Consider the following 18,127-nt stretch of genomic DNA (forward strand, 5'->3'; position numbering starts at 1 on the left):
TCCCTCCATCTCCCTCCCCCCTCCATCTCCCTCCCTCCCTCCATCTCCCTCCCCCCTCCATCTCCCTCCCTCCCTCCATCTCCCTCCCCCCTCCATCTCCCTCCCTCCCTCCATCTCCCTCCCCCTTTCATCTCCCTCCCTCCCTCCATCTCCCTCCCTTCCTCCATCTCGTTCCCTCCATCTCGTTCCCTCCATCTTCCTCCCTCCTCTATCTCCCTCCCTCCTTCCATCTCCCTCCCTCCCTTCCTTCCTCCCTCCCTCCCTCCATCTCCCTCCCTTCCTCCATCTCCCCCCTCCTCCATCTCCCTCCCTCCTTTCCTTCCTCCCTCCCTCCCTCCATCTCCTTCCATCTCCCTCCATCTCCTTCCCTCCTCCATCTCCCTTCCTCCCTCCACCTCCCTCCCGCCCTTCCTTCCCTCCTTCCTTCCTTCCTTCCTTCCTCCCTCCCTTCCAACAAGGTCTCACTCTATCTCTATGAGTGGAGTGCAGTGGCACGATCATGTCTCACTGGAGCCTCAACCTCCTGGGCTGAAGTGATCCTCCCACCTCAGCCTCCCCAGTAGCTGGGAATAGGAATGCGCCATCACACCTGGCTGATCAAAAAAAAATTTTTTGGCCAGGCGTGGTGGCTCACGCCTGTAATCTCAGCACTTTGGGAGGGCAAGGAAGGCGGATCACCTGAGGTCAGGAGTTTGAGACCAGCCTGGCCAACTTGGTGAAATCTCTACTAAAAATGCAAAAAATTAGCTGGATGTGGTGGGCGCGTGTAATCCCAGCTACTCAGGAGGCTGAGGCAGGAGATTCTCTTGAACCCGGAAGGCAGAGGTTGCAGTGAGCTGAGATCGCACCACTGCATTCCAGCCTGGGCAACAAGAGCAAGACTCCTCTCAAAAAAAAAAAAAAAAAAAAAATTTTTTTTTTTTTTTTTTTTTGGTGGAGACGGGTTCTCAGTATGTTGCCCAGGCTGGTCTCCAACTCCTGGGCTCAAGAAATCCTTGGATGAGAACCTTGGCCTCCTAAAGTGCTGGGCTTACAGGCAGGAGCCACTGTGCCCAGCCAGAGAGATTTACTGTTAATATATTAATATTTGGGTATTTGGGAAGAAAACACAGACTTATCTACCCCAGCTATCCCTGACTGGGGTTAAATCAGCCTTGAGTCAGCCTCCTAGGGGGGCAGTTTTTTGGGCTGCGCTCTGTCCCTTACCTTGCCAGCTCCCCAGAACCTCTCCTCTTTGGTCACACATGGTCAGGAGTGGGGGTTGGAAGTGAGGCCCCCCCCAAGTAGACTGATGTGTAGTATATAATGAGAAGTCAAAGTTGGGGGTGGGTGGGGAATGGGAGACCCGCAGAAGGAGGAGTGCCGGCATTCGGTGTACTAGGACCTCAGATGCCCTGTCCCAGGCAGTCGCGTGACATTTGGGGAGGGAGGGAGAAGGGACGGGAATTTGAACTTTCCACACGGGTCCGGCGCCCTGGCCGATCGGGTTGCAACATGACCTGGGCCCGGGGCCAGAGCTTGTGGGCCAAGGTTACTCCGCCTCCAGCCAATGGGGTCGCAGCTAGGCGGCCGCGGTTGGGGGCAGGCAATACTCCACCGACAGTCCCCACCCCAGCTCCCGCTCCCCCGCAGGGCGGCAGGTGCCGATCCGTAGCCAGCGGTTCTCAGAAGGGGAGGAGGCGCCGCGGAGGAAGAGGAATATTTGCACAGAGAAAAGATCAAGGCCGGCCGATCCCCCTTTCTCCCCTACGGGTTTTCGGTTGATAATTTATACTGGCCCCTCCGCTCCGGGGAACTTTGCTCCAGGGCACTGGGCCAGGCCTCGGGTTCGCGCCCTCCTCTGGGACGCGGGGCGTGGAGCGGAAGCGGGGCGCGGCCTGTGCGCTCTCTGAGGCGCTAAGCGGGGGTCCCAGGCAGCGACGGGCGCTCAGCCTAGTGTGGCGACGCGGGTAGGCGAACCCAGGCCTCCTGGGCACCGGCGTAACCTCAGCGAGCTGCGCCTCTTGGACATTTCTGGGACATGCTCCTCCCGCCACCCTTGACATAGCAGATCAAGAAGAGGTGTCTCAGCAATTGCGGGGAGTTGGACGAGACAGTGGGCCAGTTTCAGTCCACTTTGGTTATGAACTGAGACAATCAGGGGAGCTGGGACTATCTCAGGGTCCAGGAATAGGGCGGGCCTGGGCCGGGGCTGCTGGGGAGAAGGCCGAGGCCTGCAGGGGGTCGGGTGGAGTGGCTCCAGAGTGGAGAGTGGGGATGGGCGCGGGTGGCTTAGGGACCTGGGACTCCTGGCATTTTTGGAGGGACGGAGGGGCCGGGACCAGAGAAAGGGGACCAGCGGTCCAGGTAGAGGCGGGGCGCAGGCGGTCTGCGCCTCGGGGAAGAGGGGATGGGGGAGGAATGGGAATCAGAAAAGCGCGGGTCCGTCGGGGGCCAGCGGGCTGGGCGGCGATAGGAGGACCCCGGGGCTGGGAGAAAGGGGATGTTCAGGGCGTGACCAGAGCCTCCGGGAGCCGCAGGACCGGGTTCGGGTGGGGTATTGAGGGCCCCAGCGCGCAGTCCTGCCCCAGACCCCCCAATCCCCATCTGGAGGCCGAGGCCGTCGGGGCCCCGAGCCACCCTCACCTGTAGGCCAGGCTCAAGCACTCGAAGAGGCGTGTGAGTGTGGGGTCGATACTGCGAGGCCCGAAGTCGGAGGGCCCCACGGACCCCTCCTGGTCGCGCCGCCGGGGCAGCGAGTCGCTGTGCGGCGACGACACCATGAAGTGACCGCTGTGGATGACCTGAGAGCGGAGCAAGCCTCCCGCGCTGCGCCGGAGACTCGGGTCCTCCGAGTCCGTGTCCGAGTCCGAGTCTGGGCTGGGACCGACCCGCGGGACCTGCAAGCCCGCGGCCAGACCTGCCAGCGCCCCGGCCATGGCTGTCGCCGCCGCCGCCACCGCCTGGTGCTGGCTCCGTGCAGCGCAGGGAACAGCTCGTGGCCAGCCCAGTCTCATTAACATAGCCCAGCCCCCGCCCCATAGGCCGCTCGGATGGGAGGGGCCTGGGACGGGGCGGGTCTTGTATTAGCATAGTCCTTGCGCCAGGTGAGAACCCGGTGCCCTAGAGCTCCGGCGGGTCGGCCCCATCTCCCTTCCCGTCTCTCCTTGGAATTCTAACAGAGCCTCCCCTAGTTTGCTCCAAAGGGATCTTAAGAAGGGTCAGGCCGGGCGCCAGGGCCCCATGCCTGTAATCCTAGCACTTTAGGAGGCCAAAGTGGGAGGATGGCTTGAGGTCAGAAGTTCGAGACCAGCCTGAGCAATATGGTAAGACCCCTATCTCTACCAAAAAAAATGCCAACATTATCTGGGCATAGTGGAGAGAGCCTGTAATACCAGCTACTGGGGAGGCTAAGGTGGGAGGATCCCTTGATCCCAGGAGTTCGACAACATGGCAAAACCCTGTCTCTACAAAACATACAAAAATTATGGTGCAAAAAACAGGTGCAGGCATGGTGGCATGCACCTGTAGTCCCAGCTACTCGGAAGGCTGAAGTGGGAGGATCGCTTGAGACCAAGAGGTTGAGGCTGCAGTGAGCGGAGATCGTGCCACTGCACTCCAGCCTGGATGACAGAGAATCTGTTTCAACAATGAAAAGGTCCCCTATCACAACTGAGCCTGAAAGCGCCTCAGGACCTGGGGTTTGTGCTTTCAGGGGCACCCTCTTGTGAGGCCAGAGATCACCATCCCCCCTCACTTAACTCCTGCCCTCCACCTCCACCGCCCGACCCCATATTAGCTCCTCTGGGTCCTCCATACAGCTGGAAGCCCCCACCTCTCAGGGGCCTGATGTGGTAAACGCCAGGCAACGCCCCTGAAGGGCCTGGCCCGAAGGAGGTTGTTAATACCTCTAGTTAACATGGTGGCCTGACGCGGTGGCTCTCACCTGCAATCCCAGCACTTTGGGAGGCCAAGGTGGGTGGATCACTTGAGGCCAGGAGTTCGAGACCAGCCTAGCCAACATGGCAAAACCCCGTCTCTGCAAAAAATACAAAAATTAGCCAGATGTGGTGGTTCGTACTTGGCTTGTAATCCCAGCTACTGGTGGAAGAATCACATGAGCCCGAGAGGTGGAGGTTGCAGATCGCACCCTACTGCACTCTAGCCTGGGCGACAGAGTGAGACCCTATTTCAAAAAATAAAATAGGCTGGGTGCGGTGGCTCACGTCTGTAATCCCAGCACTTTGGGAGGCCAAGGTGGGTGGATCACGAGGTCAGGAGATCGAGACCATCCTGGCTAACACGGTGAAACCCCGTCTCTACTAAAAATACAAAAAATTAGCGGGGCGTGGTGGCGGGCGCCTGTAATCCCAGCTACTTGGGAGACTGAGGCAGGAGAATGGTGTGAACCCGGGAGCCGGATCTTGCAGTGAGCCGAGATCCCGCCACTGCACTCCAGCCTGGGCTACAGAGCGAGACTCAGTCTCAAAAAAATAAAAATAAAAATAAATAAATAAATAAATAAATAAAATACTTAAGAAAAAATATATATTTTTTAAAAATTGTGATCATTACTTCAGCTGCACAGAGACGCCCAAGGGGAGCCTCAAGGGACTGTTACTGGTGGGGGTGTGTGGCTCACTGGAAGGTGGACATCCCCCAGGCTGGCATCTACCCAGGAGCTCTGATCCCTTTCTCTCACTGACACTGAAGTCCAGCTTTTGTTCCTGCTTCTTTGTATTTTTATTTATTTATATATTTTACTTATTTATTTATTTTGAGATGGAGGCTCGCTCTGTCGCCCAGGCTGGAGTGCAATGGCATGTTCTCGGCTCACTGCAACCTCTGCCTCCCGGGTTCAAGCGATTCTCCTGCCTCAGCCTCCTGAGTAGTTGGGATTACAAGTGCGCGCCACCACGCCCAGCTAATTTTTTTTTTTTTTCTTTTGAGTTGGAGTCTCGCTCTGTCACCCAGGCTGGAATGCAGCGGCACATCTCCGCTCACAGCAAGCTGCACCTCGTGGGTTCCCACCATTCTCCTTCCTCAGCCTCCCGAGTAGCTGGGACTACAGGAGCTCGCCACCACGCCTGGCTAATTTTTTTGCATTTTTAGTAGAGACAGGGTTTCACCATGTTAGCCAGGATGGTCTCAATCTCCTGACCTCGTGATCCACCTGCCTCGGCCTCCCAATGCCCAGCTAATTTTTGTATTTTTAGTAGAGACGAGGTTTCGCCATGCTGGCCAGGGTGGTCTCAAACTCCTGACCTTAAAGTGATTCACCCACCTCGGACTCTCAAAGTGCTGGGATTACAGGCATGCACCACCATGCCTGGCCTATTTATATATTTTTAGAGACAGGGCCTCACTCTGTCACCCAGGCTGGAGTGCAGAGGCACAGTCATAGCTCACTGCAGCCTCAAACTCCTTGGCCAAAGCGATCCTCCCACCTCAGCCTCCCCAGTAGCTGGGACTACAGGCTCATGCCAGCACACCTGGCTAACTTTTTTTTGTAGAGATGAAATTTGTTGCCCAACCTGGTCTCGAATTCTTGGCTTCAAGTGATCCTCCTGCTTCAGCCTCCCAAAGTTTTGGGATTACAAGGGTGAGCCACTGTACATGGCCTGTTTCTGCTTCTGAAGGCTCTTTTCTCACCTTAAGGACAGAAACCAGACTGAGGCATTCACACCGGACACCTCATTGGAGGCTTTAACGGCCTCAAAGATGGGTTCCGAGGCACAGGAGAGTAAAAACACGCCCAAGCATCTCTGAGGGGCAGCAGTAAAGCCCGGTCTAGTAGATTTCCAGACTTCTCCCCAAGGATGTCCCTACGGGGTGGGGGCAAGAGAGAGTTTCAGGCAGATGCTGAGCTCCGCTGGCTTTCCGACAGGTATCTTATGCGTGGTCATGTTAGGCAGAGGGGAGGAGGTGGTCACCCACGTGTTGCAGCCTTGGAAAAGGTTGACACATAGCACTTTTCTTCCAGCCCACGGGAGGATCACACAACACCCAGGATCACAATGGCAGTGCCCTGAGGGCCCAAGCCACCGGCTGTGGGAGGAAAGTGATTATCCGAGGCTGCTCACAGGCCAGCCCCTCCACCCGCCTCCCTTGGCCGGGTATCTTCTGTCTCTGCCAAATGGTCATATCACATTCCCAGGAGCCCCAGCCATTCTGCTCCTTCCTCCCTGCTGTCCTCTGTAGGATGTGCATTCTCTTTGCCCATCCCTGCCAGGTTAAGAAAGGGGGTTCTGCCGCCGGGCGCGGTGGCTCAAGCCTGTAATCCCAGCACTTTGGGAGGCCGAGTCGGGCGGATCACGAGGTCAGGAGATTGAGAACATCCTGGCTAACACGGTGAAGCCCCGTCTCTACTAAAAATACAAAAAACTAGCCGGGCGAGGTGGCGGGCGCCTGTAGTCCCAGCTACTCGGGAGGCTGAGGCAGGAGAATGGCGTAAACCCGGGGGGCGGAGCTTGCAGTGAGCTGAGATCCGGCCACTGCACTCCAGCCTGGGCGACAGAGCGAGACTCCGTCTCAAAAAAAAAAAAAAAGGGGGGTTCTGATGCTCACCCCAGTCTCCCTCCTTTGGAGGGGCTCTGCGCTGCTTCAGAGAGCCATCTCCAAGTGGCCCCCACTTTGTTTTTGAGCCAGTCTCACTCTGTCACCCAGGCTGGAGTGAAGTGGCTTGATCTCGGCTCACAGCAACCTCCGCCTCCTGGGTTCAAGCGATTCTCTTGCCTCAGACTCCCAAGTAGCTGAGATTACAGGCTTGGACCACCACGCCCGACTAATTTTTGTATTTTTAGTGGAGATGGGGTTTCCCCATGTTGGCCAGGCTGGTCTGGATTTCCTGACCTCAAGTGATCCACCTGCCTCAGCCTCCGAAAGTGCTGGGATTATAGGCGTGAGCCACCGTGGCCAGCTGTCAGGTGGCGGTTAACCGTCTTTTGAGGCCCTTGGTACACAGGCTGACAGGATCATCGCTTATCCCTGTGTGCCTGTCTGGCTCCTCCCCCACCCCCAACAGGCCACTGAGGCAAGACTGTGTCCTGACATCTCTGAATCCCCACCCCAGGTACCCAGAGACTTGGCGGATGCTTGAAGAAAGGGGCATGAGGCTAAGAGGAGCGGGTGGGTGCTGTGGAGGGGGGGTGTTGGATAGGTTGGAGGCCCTCTCCTCTCGACTGGGGCCTCCTGGCTCCGGGCACCCTGGCTCAGGTGAAGATCCAAATTGATCCTTGCTCTGCTGCTAATTCCATGAATACCCCTGGGCCAATCTCTCTCTCTCTGTCTTACTGGGGATCTGTCTCACTACCTGTAAAATGGGGAGGCCAAACTCAGTGTTTTCTTTCTTTCTTCTTTTTGCTGTTGTAAAGATGAGGTCTCACTATATTGCCCAGGCTGGTCTCAAGCACCTGGGCTCAAGCGATCCTCCCACCTCGGCCTCCCAAAGTGCTGAGACTACAGGCGTGAGCCGCCGCGACTGGCCTGAATTCAGTGATTTGTTGGGGATCTTGCAATCTTGGCTCCAAGTCTCTGCTGGCTGTGTCTCCAGATCACACCATCTTACTCTCCCCATGCTCTGAAAACATCAGAATTGTCTCCTGTGGTTTCAGAGATGTTCCTCTGAGCTGGATCTGAGTGGGTGGGAGGATTGTGAGTGAATTCTCTCCTTCACCCAACATCCCTCCTTCCCCAGCCATGAATTTCCCCCTCAACAGGCATCTGCATCTCATTTCTGCCCTCCTCCAGGGCTTAAGAACGCCTCTAGGCAGGCGCGGTGGCTCATGCCTGTAATCCCAGCACTTTGGGAGGCCGAGGCGGGTGGATCACAACGTCAGGAAATCGAGACCATCCTGGCTAACACGGTGAAACCCCATCTCTACTAAAAATACAAAAAATTAGCCAGGCGTGGTGGCGCACACCTGTAATCCCAGCTACTTGGGAGGCTGAGGCAGGAGAATGGCGTGAACCTGGGAGGAGGAGCTTGCAGTGAGCCAAGATCTCGCCACTGCACTCCAGCCTGGGAGACAGAGCGAGACTCTGTCTCAAAAAAAAAAAAACAAAACAAAACAAAAAATAAATAAATAAAATAACACCTCTAGAAACCTAACTGCTGAAAAGACAAACCCTGCCTGCACAATGCAAAACATCCAAACACCAGAGTGTCCAATAAATGCAAGGACGTCCACAGATTCTGATTTCTCCTACGTTTAGAGACAGGGTCTCGCTCTGTCACCCAGCCTGGAGTGCAGTGGCGCGATCATAGCTCACTGCAGCCTCAAACTCCTGGGCCAAAGTGACCCTCCCACTTCAGCCTCCCAAAGTGTTGGGATTGAAAGTATGAGCCACTTGTAATGGGACCACAGGCATGCACCTCCTGTTCAGGGCACCATTGCCCAGATGATAGCACAGCCATGTACGTGTAACCTGGCTCACCCTCTTTCTGCTTCTCCTAGCCTCTGTTACTATAATCAGCAGTTTACAGCCTCTGTACAAACAAGTCTTGTTCATGGTCCATGGAGATGCAAGACAAGGTCTTAACTGTGGTATGAATACCTGGCTGTCCCCAGCCATCCCACCTGACATTACATCCTCCCTGCCTTCCAGTCTTGGTCTTCACCCAGACTGTCCTTCCTCGTTGGGAAAGCCCACCTGTCCTTGAAGTCCCACCTCTGACATCTTCCCCAAGTTCTCCAGGTTATTTCCGAGTTCCCACCCTTGTTCTTTTTTTTTTTTTTTCTTTCTTTCTTTCTTTCTATTTTTTTTTTTTTTTTTTTTTTTTTTTTGAGAACAAGTCTCGCTCTGTCATCCAGGCTGGAGTGCAGTGGCGCCATCTCGGCTCACTGCAACCTCCGCCTCCCAGATTCAAGTGATTCTCGGCCTCAGCCTCCTGAGTAGCTGGGATTACAGGCATGCGTCACCACGCCTGGCTAATTTTTATATTTTTGGTAGAGATGGGGTTTCACCATGTTGGTCAGGCTGATCTCGAACGTCTAACTTCATGATCCACCCGCCTCGGCCTCCCAAAGTGCTGGGATTACAGGAGTGAGGCACCGTGCCCAGCCCTACCACCGTTGTTCTAATACAAGTCTAATTTCATTCGGCTTTGCGTTCACAGTGAGTGATGTACATGGTTTTCCTCCCCACTAGATGGCAAATTCCTTGAGAGCAAGAATCACTGCTGGGCGTGTTGGCTCATGCCAGTAATCCCAGCACTTTGGGACACCAAGGGGAGGATAACTTGAGCCCAGGGGTTCGAGACCAGCCTGGGCAGCATAGCAAGACTCTGTCTCCACAAAAACTAAAAAATTAGCTGTTTGTGGGCCTGTAGTTTCAGCTACTTGGGAGGCTGAGGTGAGAGGATCACTTGAGCCCAAGAGTTGGAGGCTGCAGTGAGTTATAAACATGCCACTGAACTCCAGTCTGGGTGACAGAGTGAGAACCTGTCTCTTAAGAAAATTAAAAGGCACTTTTATAAATTATTCCATTTACTAGTGAGCCTCTCAACTGTGTGTATATGTGGGTGTGTTAGAATTTTCATTGACATTTTACAGATGGGGAGACTGAGGCTCTGAGAGGCGAAGTGATCTGGCGGGTTGTGGTGAGAATTAGCTATAAAAAGCTGACGTTTATGGAGCACTTAGCACCTAGCGGGTCCGCAGGATCTTCACAACAGCCCCTTGGTTTATCCTTTTTTTTTTTTTTTTTTTTTTTTGAGAAGTCATCTCACTCACTCTGTCACCTAGGCTGGAATGCAGTGGTGCGATCTCAGGTCACTGCAACTTCTGCTTCCTGGGCTCAAGTGATCCTCCCACCTCAACCTCCCAAGTACTTGGGACTACAGGCGCGTGCCACTATATCCAGTTATTTTTTGTATTTTTTTGTAGAGATGGGATTTTGCCATATTGCCCAGGCTGGTCTTGAACTCGTGAGCTCAAGCAATCCTCCCGCCTTGGTCTCCTAAAGTGCTGGGATTACAGGCGTGAGCCACTGCCTGGCCTACCCTTTGATTTTCAACCCATTTTTCAGACAAGAAAACAGACTTTGTTGAAGGTCACATAAAAAGAAGAGACCTGGGATTCAAACGCAGGCAATTGAATGCCAGCCTGTTCCACAAGTACCTATGTTCTCAAACTCAAAGGGTTGGCCATAGTGCAGGAGGATGTGGTACGAGCAGACACTCATGTACTGCTCCTGCCAGTGGAGACAAAATCACTTTGGAAAAGTATTTGGCAGTGTCTACTAGCATTGAGCATCCCTCACCTTAGAACCCAGTAATGTGCGCATATGTGCACCAAAACACAAGACTATTCATGGCAGCACTGATCTTAATAGCCCAACACTGGAGATGCTCCAAATGTCTATCAACAGGTGAGTGGATAAATACATTGCAGAACAGTCACACTAGGGAATTTTTTTTTTTTTTTGAGACGGAGTCTTGCTCTGTTGCCCAGGCTGAGTGCAGTGGCACAATCTTGGCTCACTGCAAGCTCCGCCTCCTAGGTTCACGCCATTCTCCTGCCTCAGCCTCCCGAGTAGCTGGGACTACAGGCACCCGTCACCATGCCCGGCTAATTTTTTGTATTTTTTAGTAGAGACGGGGTTTCACCGTGTTAGCCAGGATGGTCTCGATCTCCTGACCTCGTGATCCACCCGCCTTGGCCTCCCAAAAGTGCTGGGATTACAGGCGTGAGCCACCGCGCCTGGCCCACACTAGGGAATATTAATGCAGCAATGAGAATGAACGCTCTACAGCTAAGTGCAGCCCTATGGGTGAATCTCACTGATAATATATTAAACAAAAGAAACCTGACACGGAAGTGTATATGTTGTAAGATTTCATTCATACACAGCTCCAAAACAGGCTCATCTATGGTGTTAGGAGTCAGGGTTGTGTTTAGCCTCAGGGTGACTAGAAGGGCTCAAGAAGAGAGCTATCAGGGATGTTGCTACCTTTTTTTTTTTTTTTAAGGTAGAGATGGGGTCTGGTATACTGCCTAGGCTGGTGTCAAACTCCCAACCTCAAGTGATCCTCCCACCTCAGCCACTCAAAGCACTGGGATTACAAGCACGAGTCACTGTGACTGGTCCAATTTTCTTCCTTTCCTTCCTCCTTCCCTTCCTTCCTCTCTCCCCTTCTCCCCTTCTCCCTTTCTCCCTCTCTCCCTCTCTCTTTCTCCCCTCCCCTCCACTCCCCCCTCCTCTCTTCTCCTCTCCAGTCTTATCTTTTTTTTCTTTTCTTTCCTTTTCTTTTCTTTTCCCTTCCCTTCCCTCCCCTCCTCTCCTCTCCCCTCTCCTGTCTTTTCTTTTCTTTTCTTTCCCCTTCCACCCCTCCCCTCCTCCTTTCTTTCCCTTCCCCTCCCTTCCCCTCCCCTCCCCTTCCCTTCCCTCCCCTCCCCTCCCCTCCCCTTCCCTATTTTCTTTTCCTTCCAGACAGGGTCTCCCTCAGTCACCTAGGCTGCTGGAGTGCAGCGGTAGAATCATGGCTCACTCCAGCCTCAAATTCCTGGGCTCAAGCCATCCTCCTGCCTCAGCCTCCTAAATAGCTGGGACCACCACACTCAGCTAATTTTTTTTTTTTTTTTTTTTGTAGAGGTGGAGTCTCACTATGCTGTCCAGGCTGGTCTCGAATTCCTGGGCTCAAGTGATCCTCCTGCCTCAGTTTCCCAAAGCACTGAGATTACAGGCATGAGCCACTGTGCCCGGCCACATTTTGTTTCCTTATCTGGATTCTGGTTATATGCGGATGTTCTCTGTGAAAATTCATGGAGTTAGATACTTATGACATGTGCGCCATTTACATGTATGTTAGACTTAGTGGTTTTATTTGAAAAAGAAACCGACTTTGCACCCATGTACACATAGAAATCAGCCATTCTACATCCTGATTCGCCCTTACAAAGTAGTTTGAGAGGTGTTCCATGGGTTACTTCCCCCGGCCACGACCATCTTCACTGATGTCCTGGTGCAGATCCAGCGCCCAGCCCTGTTCCCCTCCTCACCTGCCCTGTGTTCCTGTGTGTGCCTCAGTGTGACAGTCTGGGGAGGGCTTTCTTTCTTTCTTTTTTCTTTTCTTTTCTTTTTCTTTCTTTCTCTCTCTCTCTCTTCCTTCCTTCCTAACTTCCTTCCTTCTTTCTTTCTTTTGGAGGCTTCCTCTATTGCCCAGGCTGGAGTGCAGTGGCGCAATCTCAGCTCACTGCAACCTCTGTCTCCTAGCGATTCTCCTGCCTCAGCCTCGCGAGTAGCTGGGATTACAGGTGCCCGCCACCACACCTGGCTAATTTTTTGTATTTTTAGTAGAGACGGGGTTTCACTATATTGGCCAGGCTGTTCTTGAACTCCTGACCTCAGGTGATCTGCCTGCTTCGGCCTCCCAAAGTGCTGGGATTACAGGAGTGAGCCACCCCACCCTGCCTTTTTTTTTTTTTTTTTTTTTTTTTTTTAAGATAAAGTCTCACTCTGTCACCCAGGCTGGGGTACAGTGGTCAGATCACATCTCACTGCAGCGTTGACCTCCTTGGGCTCAAGCAGTCCTCCCGCCATGGTGTGTGCTAATTTTTGAATTTTTTTGTGGAGAGAGGGTTTCGTTATGTTGCCCAGGCTGGTTTCGACCTGGGCTCCAGCGATCCTCTTGCCTTGACCTCGCGAAGTATTGGGATTACGAGTGGGAGCCACCATGCCAGGCTAATTTTTATTTTTTTGTAGAGATGGGATCTTGCTATATTGTCCAAACTGGTTTCGAACTCCTGGGCTCCAGCAATCCTCTCGCCTCAGCCTCCCCAAGTTGCTGGGATTCCAGGCGTGAGCCACGGTGTCTGGCTGACCGTCTGGGATCTGATGGTCCCATAAACAGCCTGAGCACATTAAAGTGAGAAACATGCCTCTGCCTCTTTTCACTGACCCCTCAGCTCCTCTTACCAGGTTACAGACTCAGGAAGCCACTGCCGCGGCTAGGGGTGGATTGGCATCTAGGTGCGGGGACGAGGGAGATGATGTATCCGGTCTATGGGAGGACTTGACAAGGTTAGCTTGGCAAGATTAACTTGGCAGTTAGCTTCTCACAAAGCTAAATGAGTGAGAAGAGGATGGGGAAGCAGACAACAGTGTGAGAGAGGAGTCTCTAACTGTGTCTCTAACTGGTGGCAAGTTGAGAAGTCACTTCCCCTGTCTGGATCTCAGTTTCTGTATCTGTAAAATGGGTGAACAAACCATGAAGGAAAATTGGATAAATATGACTACACCGAAGTGAAGAAGTTGGACCAGACTTGTTTTCATATCGGAAGTACCCCAATTGTTTTACCAAAAATTATGAGTTTGCTGGGAGCAGTGGGTCACACCTGTAATCCAAAACACTTTGAGAGGCTGAAGTGGGAGAATCACTTGAGGCCAAGAGTTCAAGACCAGCCTGGGTGACAGAGCAAGCTCTCATCTCAAAAATAAATAAATAATTGTTAACTTTTTTTTTTTTTTTTTTTTTTTGAGACGGAGTCTCGCTCTGTCACCCAGGCTGGAGTGCAGTGGCCAGATCTCAGCTCACTGCAAGCTCCGCCTCCCGGGTTCCCGCCATTCTCCTGCCTCAGCCTCCCGAGTAGCTGGGACCACAGGCGCCGCCACCTCGCCTGGCTAATTTTTTGTGTTTTTAGTAGAGACGGGGTTTCGCCGTGTTAGCCAGGATGGTCTCGATCTCCTGACCTTGTGATCCGCCCGTCTCGGCCTCCCAAAGTGCTGGGATTACAGGCTTGAGCCACCGCGCCCGGCCACTTTTTTTTTTTTTTTTTTTTTTGAGACAGAGTCTTGCTTTGTTGCCCAGGCTGGAGTGCAGTGGCTTGATCTCGGCTCGCTGCAACTGCCACCTCCCAGGTTCAAGTGATTCTCCTGTCTCAGACTCCCAAGTAGCTGGGACTACCAGCGTACGCCACCATGCCTGGCTAGTTTTTGTTTTTTTGTTTTTTTTTTTTGAGTCGGAGTCTCACTCTGTCGCCCAGGTTGGAGTGCAATGGTGCGATCTATGGCTCAATACAACCTCCGCCTCCCGGGTTCAAGCAATTCTCCTGCCTCAGCCTCCCAGGTAGCTGGGATTACAGGTGCCCGCCACCATGCCCGGCTATTTTTGTGTTTTTAGTAGAGACAGGGTTTCACCATATTGGCCAGCCTGGTCTCAAACTCTTGACCTCGCGATTCACCTGCCTTGGCCTCCCAAAGTGCTGGGATTACAGGCTTGAGTCATCGCGCCCGGCCTAGTTTTTGCATTTTTAGTAGAGACAGGGTTTCACCATATTGGCCAGGCTGGTCTCAAACTCCTGACCTCAAGTGATCTGCCTGCCGCCTCAGCCTCCCAAAGTGCTGGGATTACAAACGTGAGCCACTGAGGTTGGCCAATAATTTTAACTTAATTTTTAAAAATTATGAATTCAACATATTAGGAATGAAAAATCCACTTTTCTTTGCAAGAAGTATGCTTTTATAGGCTTTCTGCTTCTATATTTATTATTATTATTATTATTATTTTGAGATAGAATCTCATTCTGTCACCCTGGGTGGAGTGCAGGGGTGGGATCTCGGCTCACTGCAACCTCCGCCTCCTGGGTTCAAACAATTTTCCTGCCTCAGCCTCCCTAGTAGCTGGGACCACAGGCATGCACCACCACGCCCAGCTATTTTGTTGTGTATTTTTAGTAGAGATTGGGTTTCGCCATGTTGGCCAGGCTAGTCTCAAACTCCTGACCTCAAGTGATCCACCCACCTTGGCTTCCCAAAGTGCCAGGATTACAGGCGTAAGCCACTGTGCCCAGCTTATATTTATGTTTAATGATACTATAAATATCTGCCATATTGTTCATACATTTATACAATGTATTATACATTGTATATTATACAATGTATAATTATACAAATACCAAGTCCTGTGTAGGTCAAAATGTCCTGTAGATTACCTCTGGTCTCAACTGAAAATCATTGATCTTTGTGCTCTGAGGCTGTGAGAGTGGAGGAGGAGGTAGAGGAGGAGGAGAAGAAAAGGAGGAAGGACAGCAGGGTAGAGATCAAGTGAGTATTTAGTCATCTGTCCAGCCATCCATTCACCTGTTCATCTAGTTATTTTTTATTTATTTATTTTTTTGAGACGGAGTCTTGCTCTGTCACCCAGGTTGGAGTGCAGTGGCGTGATCTCGGCTCACTGCAAGCTCTGCCTCCTGGGTTCACACCATTCTCCTGCCTCAGCCTCCTGAGTAGCTGGGACTACAGGCGCCTGCCACCACGCCCGGCTAATTTTTTATATTTTTTTTAGTAGAGACAGAGTTTCGCTGTGTTAGCCAGGATGGTCTTGATCTCCTGACCTCGTGATCTGCCTGCCTTGGCCTCCCAAAGTGCTGGGATTACAAGCGTGAGCCACCGTGCCCAGCCCCATCTAGTTATTTACCTATTAATTCATCTATACTCTAATTGTCAATCTACCCACCCATCTATCTGTTCATCTACCTGTCTGCCCATTTACAATCTTTCCATTCACCTTACTATCCACCCATCTTTTCTTTCATCACCCATCTCATCTTCCATCCATCTGTCCATCCATCTATCCATCCATGAATGCATCCATCCATCCATCCATCCATCCATCCATCCATCCATCGACCCACCCATCTCTTCCTTTTTTTTTTTTTTTTTTTTTTTCTGTTTTTTGAGACGGAGTCTCACTCAGTCACCCAGGCTGGAGTGCAGTGGCCGGATCTCAGCTCACTGCAAGCTCCGCCTCCCGGGTTTACGCCATTCTCCTGCCTCAGCCTCCCAAGTTGCTGGGACTACAGGCGCCCGCCATCTCGCCCAGCTAGTTTTTTTGTATTTTTTAGTAGAGACAGGGTTTCACCTGGTTAGCCAGGATGGTCTCGATCTCCTGACTTCGTGATCCACCCGTCTCGGCCTCCCAAAGTGCTGGGATTACAGGCTTGAGCCACCGCGCCCGGCCCCATCTCTTCTTCCATCAGTCCATCTCTTCTATCTATCCATCCACCCATCTCTCTCCATCCACCCATCTCTTTTTCCATCAATCCATCTCTTCTAGCTATCCATCCATCATCCATCCATCTATCTCTTTGTCCACCCATTCATCCATCCACCTCTCTATCCATTTCTTCTTCCATCAATCAATTCATCTACCAGTCAATCTGGCTATCTGTCCATCCATCATTCCATGTATACACCTACCTAACTTTCTATTCATCCAACCATCTGCTCAAATACCCACTCATCTGCCTACCTAGTACACACATTAACTGCCTGCTGATATCAGGCCCTCTGTTCAGGCAGAGGTGGAGGAATGCTCAGATGCTTGCAACATGGCTCCTGCCTTTGCACAGTTCAGCACGCAGGGTGAGGCATGCCCTCCAGTCACTAGAGGGAGCCAGAAATAGTTCCTGGGACTGAGGAAGTTCAGTTAAGGGAGGTCTGACTTGCAGCCCTGGGGGTCAGGGAAGGCTCTCTAGAAGAAACTGTGCTTGTGGCGGACCTCAAAAGACAAAGTGGGGGCCAGACACCATGGCTCACGCCTGCAACCCCAACATTTTGGGAGGCCGATGTGGGCGGATCACTTGAGGCCAGGAGTTCAAGACTCGCCTGGCCAATATGGCGAAACCCCATCTCTACTAAAAATACAAAAATTAGCAGGGTGTGGTGGTGCACGCCTGTAGTCCCAGCTACTTGGGAGGCTGAGGCACAAGAATTGCTTGAACCTGGGAGGCGGAGGTTGTGGTGAGCCGAGATTGAGCCACTGCACTTCAGCCTGAGCAACAGAGTGAGACTCTGTCTAAAAAAAAAAAAAAGACAAAGTGAGAGTTAATCACACAGAGAGGGCAGAAGGTCAAAGTGAGAGTTAGTCACACAGAGAGTGCAGAAGGTATTCTGGGAGGAAACAGCTGGAGAAACAAAGGCGGGGGCTGGGGAACCACAGTAATGAGTCATTCAACTGGCTGGGGTGCCAGCAGCCTAAATAGCTGCCATGTCCCTGGCTCCCTTGGAGCACAGGCAGCCACCCTGTGACCCCACTGCTAGGCTTGGCTCCAGTGGGCACTGAGGTATCTGTACTTCTTAGAGAGTAGCCCATGGACAACTGCCAGGCTGGGGATTCTGTTATAAGTTTGCAACAAGATAAACACAAAAATTCAGAGTTTCTAGAAGCACTTACATCAATTAAAAAAAAAAAAAAATGGCCGGGCACAGTGGCTCAGGCCTGTAATCCCAGCACTTTGGGAGGCCGAGATGGGCGGATCACGAGGTCAGGAGATCGAGACCATCCTGGCTAACACGGTGAAACCCCGTCTCTACTAAAAAATACAAAAAACTAGCCGGGCGAGGTGGCGGGCGCCTGTAGTCCCAGCTATGGCGTAAACCCGGAAGGCGGAGCTTGCAGTGAGCTGAGATCCGGCCACTGCACTACAGCCTGGCCAACAGAGCAAGACTCTGTCTCAAAAAAAGAAAAAAAAAAAATTTGTAGGCTGGGCGTTGTGGCTCAGTAATCCCAGCACTTTGGGAGGCTGAGGCAAGTGGATCACCTGAGGTCAGGAGTTTGAGACCAGCCTGGCCAACATGGTGAAACCCCATCTCTATTAAAATACAAAAATTAGCCGGGCATGGTGGCATACCAACTCAGGAGGCTGAGGCAGGAGAATCGCTTGAACCCAGGAGGCGGAAGTTGCAGTGAGCCAAGATTATGCCACTGCACTCCAGCCTGGGTGACAAAGGGAGACCTTGTCTCAAAAAAAAAAAAAAAAAAAAATTTGTAGAGACGAGATCTTGCTATGTGGCCCAGCCTGGTCTTGGACTCCTGAGCTCAAGTGATCCTCTTTGGTTTTTTGTTTTTTGTTTTTTTTTTTTGAGACGGAGTCTCACTCTGCTGCCCAGGCTGGAGTGCAGTGGCACCATCTCGGCTCACTGCAAGCTCTGCCTCTCAGGTTCACACCATTCTCCTGCCTCAGCCTTCCGAGTAGCTGGAACTACCGGCGCCCGCCACCACGCCCGGCTAATTTTTTTGTATTTTTAGTAGAGACGGGGTTTCACCGTGTTAGTCAGGAAGGTCTCAATCTCCTGACCTCGTGATCCACCCACCTCGGCCTCCCAAAGTGCTGGGATTACAGGTGTGAGCCACCTACCCGGCCAC

General features: G+C 52.3%; 1 protein-coding gene across 42 annotated transcripts in view; it reads right to left on the reverse strand.

The window, feature by feature from the left end:
• The window catches only part of MLXIPL (MLX interacting protein like), a 59,623-nt gene that overhangs the window by 29,425 nt on the left and 12,071 nt on the right, over positions 1–18,127 (reverse strand). For 26 of the 42 annotated variants that reach the window (XM_045389687.2, XM_074034722.1, XM_074034715.1 and 23 more), the window contains exon 1: positions 2,626–2,972. The exons of the other annotated variants lie outside the window; for them this stretch is intronic. In XM_045389687.2, coding sequence (XP_045245622.2) covers positions 2,626–2,918 — 293 coding nt within the window. In that variant the 5' untranslated portion in view covers positions 2,919–2,972. Of the gene's footprint in view, positions 1–2,625; positions 2,973–18,127 lie in introns of those variants that run through there. 42 annotated transcript variants of the gene reach the window in all.

Source organism: Macaca fascicularis, chromosome 3, assembly GCF_037993035.2.
Source record: "Macaca fascicularis isolate 582-1 chromosome 3, T2T-MFA8v1.1".
Classification (NCBI taxonomy): domain Eukaryota; kingdom Metazoa; phylum Chordata; class Mammalia; order Primates; family Cercopithecidae; genus Macaca; species Macaca fascicularis.